The following is a 10,659-nucleotide window of genomic DNA, read 5'->3' as shown; positions in this document are numbered from 1 at the left end:
TTAGTGGTTTAGCACAACACTTTTTTCCTACTTTGTACAGCTGGTGAGAGGGAAAGAGATCCTGTGCAGAAGACCTATGGTTAGTCTTTTTGATCTCCTTTAAAGTTATAAAACTGTCCCAGTTATGAAAATGTTAATTGCAAATATATGTGTAAATAACTTTTAAATCATTTTTTTAAAATAACATGAATTCAATTTTAATGAATTAATATTAAGTTGTGTATAATTACTTTTTCTTTTTAATTTAGTGGTTTCCAAATTGAGGTGGGCCCTAAGCAGTCCCAGCCCGATGGACAAGGTGGGTGAGATTTTGGGTGAGAGCTGCATCATCTTCACTGACAACTGTTTGGCCCAATCCCTGAAGAACATATCAATAAAGTAATATAATGAAATGTTGATATTTTCTATGTATGGAGTGCACAACGGTCAAAACTGACAATATGGCAGCTCACAACTTGGAAGGGTTGTAATCAAAATTTGAGAATACAATAACCTATGCGTTTTTGAGTAGTTGCTATTAAAAGCAACTGATTTCTTGAAACACTGAGGTTTGAGTTCTGGTGAAGTTTCTGTCATTTGTGGGCACGGGTTACAGTTTCCAGAAGCATAAATAAAATCTGGGAGCCTGGATGATTATTAAAACTGGCGACGTGGCAGTACCAGTCTCCTAATGCTACTTAACTACACAAGTCTAACCTAATCTGGCAAATGAAGTGCAAAACTGGGTGTGATTTATTGATCATAATGATGGTCAGATTAGGAATGCTGTTTTCTCTCGGGTCATTTCATTAAGATAGGTTGTTATCAGGAGCAGACTCTGAATCCATGTTCAACAAGTCCACTCTATAAACACAAGCCTTTCAGTGTTCCTACAATTAACAAATTTAAGTTAATTAGTGCACAGCAATGTGTGTTTTCCACAAGATCAGATCAATGGGCCTAATGAAGCACGGGGTATGCAGCGCTCGGTGGAAACCTGGCGTACTTCTATAAGCCAATAGGAACTCTTAGCTGTGCATATAAAAACGGCCTCACTTTTTATGGGATGGATCAGAACCACCGGACACTGCCAGCAGTAAGTAACAGGCTTTGTACATTACTTTTACTGGTGCTGAAAGTCTGAATAAGATAATGTTATTATTTCTATGTGTCCTATTTTAGATATTAAATGGGTTGTTCACCTTTGAGTTAACTTTTAGTATGATGTTAAGAGAAATATTCTGAGACAATTTGCAATTGGTCTTCTTTTTTTATATTATTTCAGTTTTTTGTTCAGCAGCTATTTGGTTGCTAGGATTCAAATTACCTTAGCAACCAGGGTGTGGTTTGAAAGAAAGACTGATGAATAGAAAGTAAGTACAGGTATAGGACCCGTTATCCAGAATGCTCTGGACCAAGGTTATTCTGGATAAAGGGTTTTTCTGTAATTTGGATCTTCATACCGTAAGTCTATGAAAAAATCACTTATACATTAATTAAACCCAATTGGATTGTTTTGCCCCGAATAAGGATGAATTATATCTTAGTTGGGATCAAGTACAGGTACTGTTTTATTATTAAAGAGAAAAGGGAATCATTTAACCATTAAATAAACCCAATAGGGCTGTTCTGCCCCCAATAAGGGGTAATTATATCTTAGTTGGGATCAAGTACAGGTACTGTTTTATTATTACAGAGAAAAGGGAATCATTTAACCATTAAATAAACCCAATAGGGCTGTTCTGCCCCAATAAGGGGAAATTATATCTTAGTTGGGATCAAGTACAGGTACTGTTTTATTATTACAGAGAAAAGGGAATTATTTAACCATGAAATAAACCCAATAGGGCTGTTCTGCCCCCAATAAGGGGTAATTATATCTTAGTTGGGATCAAGTACAGGTACTGTTTTATTATTACAGAGAAAAGGGAATCATTTAACCATGAAATAAACCCAATAGGATTGTTCTGCCCCAATAAGGGGTAATTATATCTTAGTTGGGATCAAATATAAAGTACTGTTTTATTATTACAGAGAAAAAGAAAATCAATTTAAAGAATCTAAATTATTTGATTAAAATGGAGTCTATGGGAGATGGGCTTTCCATAATTCGGAGCTTTCTGGAAAACAGGTTTTCCGGATAATGGATCCCATACCTGTACTAAAAAGTAACAATAACAATTAAACTGTAGTTTTCACAGAGCAATAGTATTTTGGACTGGGGTCAGTGAAGTCAGAGGGCAAATAATTCAAAAACTATAAATAATGAAGACCAATTGAAAAGTTGCTTAGAATTGGCCATTCTATAACATACTAACAGTTAGTTTAAAGGTAACCACCACTTTAAATATGCCAGTGGAATTGAATGTGCAGTCCTCCAGCTGCTATTAAGCTGTGGCTAGATAAAAAGCCTGTGAACACAAGATATATTTGTAGGGATATTTAGGGATTATTTTAATTCTTAGATATATCTGTGCCAAGGACACAAAAATGTATTCAGTTAACCAGCTGTTTGGTCTACCCCCCCCCCCCCTTCTTATGGCATGTATATGAATATGACAAGGTTTTTTTAGATACTACATATTGATGCCATAGCCTTACCAAAGTAGACAGTTATGGGCACCCATATTCTAAAAACTCATCATTGAGGCTGTATTGAACTGCTGTGATCTTGGCAATTCACAGGCTAGAATTCAGTATGAATAGGATATAGGACCCTACATGTTGGGCTCAAACTTTAAATAAAGTTTAACTATTGTATATTTCCTATATATATATATATATATATATATATATTGATTTATTTGTCTTGTTTTTTTTTTGCAGTTCAAAAAAGAAAATGATGTCCCTGAAATATGCCGCTTTCCTTTTAACATTTATAATATTCAATACTGCAAAAGCAGATGAAAATAAAATGAAGTAAGTGGGCAACCAGTATGTTTAAATAATCACTTGGCTAAGTTCAAGTAGGAATCCCCTGTACTGTACAATTGCTAGGTAGCTGATTTCATGGCTAATGGCTTTAGCTCTAAATATCTCTACATAGCTTAATATATTATATACGCAAGCCTTTGCATAGTTTGACCCAGTGATTTTTGGCTTGCCTTAGGAATATATAACTTAGCTTCCTTTCATAGGATTGAATACAACAGGTCCAGACTGGGATTAATAATACACAGAGACCCAAACAGCCCCCCCTCCACCAGCCCAACAAACAGTGCCAGTCTATGGTATCTTACAGAAACCACAGATTGCCCACAGTCTGGCCCTGGAATACAATATGACAATATGGACAGCAGTTTGAAACTGCCAATCCAGTTAGTTTGGTGTATTTGTGCTTAAAAGAGAAAGCATTGCTTTGAAAATAGATTGAGATTAACTGCCAATGCCCAGAGCAACACAATATGCAAACCCTCAGCAATAGTGCGGTTAATTACAGTAATAGACCATAAAACAAATGATAACAGTACAAACAGCTTTAGTCAATTAAAGCACTAGAAGAATCAATCCTCCGGCAAAACTTAAACACTCCATCACTCCATCACTCCATCCCCATTTCTTTTCTGTTTGGCAGAGCGGCTGTAAATGATGAAAGGCCACAGCCCTTACAAAGGCGGTACTCGGAGGCCATTTTGGCCAGCGATTACAGCAGATCAGTGGATAACATGCTGAAAAAGAACTTTGTGGACTGGTTACTTGCCAGAAGAGAGAAGAAAAGCGAGTAAGTCTAGAACACATATATATAGATGTAACATGTATAAAGAAGCGCAACATTTTTACATATACAGCACAGAATCTGGGAATGCATATTAGAGTATGTATTTATACAGGTATGAGACCTGATATCCAGAATGCTCAGGACCTGACGTTTTCCCAATAAGGGGTCTTTTTGTAATTTGGATCTTCATACTTTAAATCTAAAGCATTTAAATATTAAATAAACCCAATAGGGCTGTTCTGCCCCCAATAAGGGGTAATTATATCTTAGTTGGGATCAAGTACAGGTACTGTTTTATTATTACAGAGAAAAGGGAATCATTTAACCATTAAATAAACCCAATAGGGCTGTTCTGCCCCCAATAAGGGGTAATTATATCTTAGTTGGGATCAAGTACAGGTACTGTTTTATTATTACAGAGAAAAGGGAATCATTTAACCATGAAATAAACCCAATAGGACTGTTCTGCCCCCAATAAGGGGTAATTATATCTTAGTTGGGATCAAGTACAGGTACTGTTTTATTATTACAGGGAAAAGGGAATCATTTAACCATGAAATAAACCCAATAGGACTGTTCTGCCCCCAATAAGGGGTAATTATATCTTAGTTGGGATCAAGTACAGGTACTGTTTTATTATTACAGGGAAAAGGGAATCATTTAACCATGAAATAAACCCAATAGGGCTGTTCTGCCCCCAATAAGGGGTAATTATATCTTAGTTGGGATCAAGTACAGGTACTGTTTTATTATTACAGAGAAAAGGGAATAATTTAACCATTAAATAAACCCAATAGGACTGTTCTGCCCCCAATGAGGGGTAATTATATTTTAGTTGGGATCAAGTACAGGCACTGTTTTATTATTACAGAGGAAAAAGGGAATCATTTTTAAAAATGTGAATTATTTTCTTAAAATAGAGTCTATGGGACATGGCCTTCCTGTAATTAGAGGCTTTCTGGATAACGGATTTCCGAATAATGGATCCTATACACAAAGCTGATTAGGTCTTGATGATAAGCCCATTTATCTTCATTTAAACCTTGTCCTGAGGACTACTTTCCTCTTGCCTAAGCTCTGGCACAGGCAGAAATAGCAGCAACGGTTTACTAGAAGTTTCCAGACCCCTAAGCAAACTGACACCCCCATAGGCAGATTTTCAATAAGGCTAAGCCTCCCCAAACCTGCTTGGCACCTTAAAAAAAAAACCAACTCACTCCGTTTCTCCACCGGTCTGGAAGCTTAAGAATTCTTGTGCATTCCTGCACAGTAAAATTGACCAATCTGGGCACAGATGTAGGCAGAGATAGGGAGATATTACAAACTGAAGGCAGTGCAGAAATGAACACTGATGAGAAGAATCTGCAGGCTGTAACCTTTACCTAAGAACCTTACCAACTAACTGTAACCCCTTCTTGGCTGTAACCAAGCCAACAGCACGGCTTGTGTAGGTTTAGAGCATGGGGTACACACAACTCAATCCATCAGGATGGGCCTTTGTTAAGTGGAAGTGACCAAACGGAGCTATGGTGTAGTGCAACTACAACTCACTGTAACTGCGTGCAGTGCAGAGTAACAAATGGGCGCCAGAAGGTTCTTGCAGTTGAACAATAGAATCGGTTTATTAGAGACAATCAATATGCAGAATTATAGCAATACTCACACAGAGGCGATATCAGGCAATTGCACAGAAGGTAGGAAAATTTGGTGTCCATCCATATAGCCACCTCAGCCGAGGGTGGGGAAGGTAAGGGCCCCCAACCAGCACGGCCTCCCTGCGGAGAGTAGCCTGGCCCAGTATCTGTATGCTCAGGGTGTCCCTTAGCAGCCAAGGGTCCCTCACAGCCGACTATGGATCAGGGATGGGAACTGGCCTGATATCTGCGTCTTAATCGTGTCCTGCACTAAGGCCACAGTGCCTGTAAGGAAGAATACTTCAGCTAATTTCTCCTGGTTGGATCTTTCTAACTAATCTCACTATCTCACTTTCCTAGAAAGTGCTCTTATAAATGATCCTGATACTTACTATTCCTCATTCACGGGGTCCCTGTTTCCCCGACTTCACTAGAGCTGGATGCAGCCTCTAGGGTACTAACTTTAGTGGGGCCCTGTTGATTCCAGGCTCAGTGAAACTCCCACCTGGGTCAGCACATGCAGCCAAAGAGGAAGGCCCACCCCCCTGCTAAAGCACTATATTGAAGTGCCAGGGAGTGGTCTCCCTGATAACCAATAAGGCACATATGCAAAACTATAAACTGATACTGATACTTCGCCCAGTAACAGCATAGACTAGGAAGTTGTAGGGTTTAAAGCCATAGGGACATGTTAACCCTATGGGTCCCTAAATAACCTTTTCTGTAGATTTAATCTCACATGTAATATACTGTATATGTTCTGATGGCTGAATCACTAGTTGAAATGAAATCTATCCCCTGTAGATTTAATCTCACATGTAATATACTGTATATGTTCTGAAGGCTGAATCACTAGTTGAAATGAAATCTATCCCCTGAAAAAGCTAATTGTGCTTTTCTATATTTGTTGTTGTTTTCACACTTACTTTTTTACAGTGGTGTTTACAGTTAGTTACAGTGGAGCCCTCATGAGACTGCATAGCTGGGAAACAAAATAATGTTATGAATAGCTGCCATCAGCACCCACTGCTTCTCAAGGAAGTGCTTGTTTTGTAAATATAGACTGCATATAATGTGCCTGGGGTGTCAGTACCCACTGCTTTCTCTCTATAAAACTTTTGGATTGCCAGTCCAGGCCTGTTGCTCGCTGTTCCCAAGTCTCGTTCATCCCCCACATTACAGGTCTAGTAACCCATAGCAACCAATCAATAGGTAACATTTACTGGTCAGCTGTATAAAAGTAATGGATTATCAGACCTTTTATTTCATTAAATTATTTCATTATTAAATTATTATACTCATTGAATCTCAGTTGCACATTTACCTTATATGGATGAAGTTTGTCCACTACGATGCATTTTCTATATTTCAATTAAGTTTTGAAAAATTGATTAAAGGTCAGATACTTGAGTCAGGCTATTTTTAACATTCCCATGGCATAGGGCTGCAGTACACCTTCCCACAGCTATCACAAAAATAGATCCTCCTATGCATACAGAGTAACATATAAAGCAATCAATAACCGATACAAGAGGTGAAGAGAGCCCTGCCCAAAAGAGCTTACAGTCTTGCATGATAGACGATCCCAGAAAGCAATGTTTTGTAACTTGTTTCCCAAGGGAGTACACTTGGGGATCATGGTAGACTTTAAAAATATAACAAAACCAATAGGAGCATGGCACAGAGCAGCTGCCTATGGAAAGGGGCATTTATGTTGTAACAGTGCTCTGTCTCTATCCCAGGCAGGCTTCTTTTTGGTAGCATCTGTATTAGCTCCTTGTTGCTTTAGCCTAAACACATCGGGCCTGGTCCATAGGCACCAAACTTAGACTGTACCTAAAACCAGATAAGTAAAAATAGTTTACATTACATAATAATCAAGAAGCCATTGATTGTGCTCAGGTACCATAAATGTGTGTAGGAGATAGGGTGCACATGGAGACGGAGAGTGTTATTTTTAGCCATATAGAGGGAATTCCCAATCATAAATCTGCCATTTTATTTGTATAATACAGAAATGCATCTGAAGCAACCAAAAGAGAGGCAGATTTTCAGCTTCCGGATGTGAATATGAAAGAAAAAGAAGCTCAGGAAGGATTTGAGAGGAACACAAACTACTTCACCTGGCTGATGAGGAACAAGCACAGAGAAAGGTGACCAAATAGATCAGGGTTTTTTAACTTTTTTCTTAGCTGACCCAAATAAAATCAGGGGCTCAGAGTAGAACTTGCTGAGCATCTTGTTTTCAATGCTAGTATCTACACTAGAAACTACACATAGAAAGTTATGGAACCCACCTTTAATGGTTTGGGGACCCATTTTTTGGACTGGACATTTAAGTTAATAAAAACCCCTTAAATAGATTCTGCATATTGCTTGGGTGGATCACTTTGCACATCTGAGGAGGTACATATAAGACAGAGTAAAGCTAGATGTCTAATCCATACAGGAAACCCTATAATTATGAACTTCCATAGGTGGTAGTTAAGGGGATCTGTGCATGGTGTGCCAGCTCTAGGTGAGCTCACTACTTAGCATTTAGTATTAAATTTTATAGCAGTTTAGATGCTTCACCTTCTTTAATGCAACAAATGTATTCTTCATCAATGCTGATAAAATAAATGCATTTATTTAAAGGAGAACTAAAGCCTACAAAAGTAGGCTAGAAATGTTGTACTTTATGTTTAGAGATTCTGGCACAGCCCTTTAGTAGGGAAGTTATATGCCCCCATAGATACCCCAAGCAGCCCCCCATCTTCTTTTAAGCTGATTCCCTGCACATGCTCTCTGCTGCTGTCACTTATAAGGCTGATTAGTAATTAATATAGATAATTACTTCATGGCAGCTCAGAAACCAGTGCAATTAGCATCAAAATGAATTAGTCAGCCCCGCAGCATCAGTTTATATGACAGGCCAACCCAGGGTCGGACTGGGGGTGCAGAGCCCACCAGGGCTGCCACCCCAGGGGTCCAACACCCCCCAAGGTGCCCCCTGCAGGGGCCCCCACCACGCCCCCCCAACCCCCTACAGGGGCCCCTGCCACCCGATGTCCTGCCCTGAGCACGCGTAGTGAAATAAGTCTGGGGAGGACATCGGCAGCCAGAGGAAGTGGCAACAGGGATCGGGTCTGGGCTGCCGGGGCCCAACAGGGTCTGACCCCAGGCCAACCTAATTTTCTGCTTGATAATTTGCTACGACCCCCTAAGCTTAGCTTCTCAATAGCTACTCAGAGCCCACTGAGCATGTGCAGTGTCGCAGACATTTTCCAATATGGGGAAGCCCTTAGACAAGTTTTTAGCTATGATTGGTTGCTTTGATCTTAATTGATCTTCTTCCTTGCTAACATGCAGTGCCTACAATGAAGCCAAAACAATGCTGAACCAGGAATTTGTGGATTTACTGATTCTAACAGATTTATGCAAACAGAGGTGAGTATAATCATCCCCAAGAACTAACTGGTGCCACAACCTATTCCATGAACTATCTTCTTCTCATCGTAGGTTTTCTTAATTGTTGCTCTATTCCATGATCCTTGGACCTCGGTGTGTATGGATGGAGAATCCATGGACAGATACACAGACACTGTAGTTATCAATTTGCATCACTGATTCCCAACGTAGGAAATAAAAATACATTTCAGACTTCACCTCATTGGTGTCTTTGTGTGTGCATATTATAGACATTTCTCAAGTTCTACTACAACTATAAATTCCTAGAAGTCACTATGCCAGTGGTCAAAAAGTGGTGCTGCCTAGAAAAGGTGTCAATCAAAAGTTGCCTACAATCACTTTAAAAGTGCTACGGATTTTAAAAGCTGAGATTGGATTAAACAGTCTCGGCATAACACCGGTCTGTATAGGTTGGGTGGCACAAAAAAAGCTGTTACCCAAGAGGAACATCTGGAGGTTTCCAAAAAACCATAAGAGTGAGCCACCTGCAATATGGGATAATGTTTTCTGGCCAAATCTGGTTAAAGATTAGCCAAGCTTCAAAATCAATATGTATGGGACAAATCTAATGCTGCCCATACTGTAAGACACCATACCAACATTTACATAGTAAACAGTATCAAAATTGTGTGTGTGCTCCCCATACACGCTGAGATCCGCACCCGATATCCCCACCTACAGGTGGGCGATATCAGGGAGCGTGTAGTTAAAAAAAATAAATTATACTGGCGGCAAGGGGCAGTAGGTTCGGGGACCGCATCAACGAGCCGATGCGGTCCCCGATCCGACGGAATTTTCTAACCTGGCCGATCGAGATCTGGCCAATTTCAGGCCAGGTATCGGTCGGCCAGGCCCCTCATTTCTGCCCCTACACGGGCAGATAAGCTGCCGAATCGGTCCAAGGGACCAATATCGGCAGCTACAATCTGCCCCTGTATGGGGACCTTTATAAGCAGAAGACAACAATCCCAATCACAATGCCAACAGTGGCGTGGCTAAAGAATGATTAGGCAAACAGTGAAATCCAAGGAAGTGTGCTGGATTGTATAGTGGTAAAGCTGCCATACATCTAAATGAGCTAGTGCAAAGTCTTTTAAAAGGATTGTTGCTTAGAAATATGGCCATTCTGAGCAATGTGGAGGAGAGTTTAGAAAGTGTTGCCTGGAAGCACGTGTTGGGAAGGGCTATGTTTCTAGGTAACTATCACTTGATAAAAGTCATTGCAGTCACCTGAAATTACAGGCCTATAGCACGCAAAAGGCACACCAGTGCCCTTATATATACAGTATGTATCCATTTTAGGGTTTAAGCAAAACTATTTTCAACTTATAATGTGTGTATACTTAAAACTCGCCCTACTCATATCTCCATTTTGTTTATACATAACAGTAGATTAAAGGGGACCTGTCACCCTAAGAAATAATTCTCAATTCTTTTCTATTGTGTTTGTCAAGCAAAATAAATATCACACTATATAAATAATATAAATCTTTTTCCTTCGGTGTTGGAATTACACAATCACAGCAAGCATGAAGGCGCCATTTTGTGGGCATTGTAATTAAGACAAGCTTTCTATCACCCCAAAATCTAGTTTATGTGCCAGAATGGGAGACCAGATGCCCAGGCCCATGCACTGGCTACACATTTAGATGGTGAAGAGGAAGGCAGAAAGTGAGTGCTGAATAGAAAATGAAGGTAATTGTTTGCCCCTCCTCTATGCCTAAGGTATAGGGGCGGGGCAGGCAATATATGAGTAACAGCTGGGCTTTTTAAATGTCATTATAATGGGTATGGATGTGTTTTTATATGACTGGCTGACAGGTCCCCTTTAATAACACTTATTTACACTACATGGTCAGAAGTATCCAAGCACTCCAT

At 39.7% G+C, this 10,659-nt stretch overlaps 1 protein-coding gene across 2 annotated transcripts; it reads left to right on the top strand.

The window, feature by feature from the left end:
* Positions 1-929: 929 nt before the first annotated feature.
* Positions 930-8,983, top strand: gip (gastric inhibitory polypeptide). 2 transcript variants are annotated; one of them, XM_012971487.2, is made up of 6 exons: positions 930-1,075; positions 2,806-2,898; positions 3,554-3,700; positions 7,347-7,484; positions 8,683-8,760; positions 8,833-8,983. In XM_012971487.2, the coding sequence occupies exons 1-6, from the start codon at positions 1,041-1,043 to the stop codon at positions 8,840-8,842; spliced, it is 501 nt and encodes a 166-aa protein (XP_012826941.2). In that variant the 5' UTR covers positions 930-1,040; the 3' UTR covers positions 8,843-8,983.
* The last annotated feature ends 1,676 nt before the right edge of the window (positions 8,984-10,659 follow it).

This window comes from Xenopus tropicalis, chromosome 10 (genome assembly GCF_000004195.4).
Source record: "Xenopus tropicalis strain Nigerian chromosome 10, UCB_Xtro_10.0, whole genome shotgun sequence".
NCBI classification, from domain to species: Eukaryota; Metazoa; Chordata; class Amphibia; order Anura; family Pipidae; genus Xenopus; species Xenopus tropicalis.
The sequence above is the reverse complement of the archived record's forward strand: the minus strand, read 5'-3'. Positions and strand labels throughout refer to the sequence as shown.

What these genes read in the sequence shown, in the direction of transcription:
- gip (XM_012971487.2), top strand. Translation starts at nt 1,041, where the DNA reads ATGGGATGGATCAGAACCACCGGACACTGCCAGCA. An exon ending in ACCACCGGACACTGCCAGCA is followed by an intron (nt 1,076 to 2,805) that starts GTAAGTAACAGG and finishes TTTTTTTTGCAG; the next exon opens with TTCAAAAAAGAAAATGATGT. An exon ending in GCAGATGAAAATAAAATGAA is followed by an intron (nt 2,899 to 3,553) that starts GTAAGTGGGCAA and finishes TCTGTTTGGCAG; the next exon opens with AGCGGCTGTAAATGATGAAA.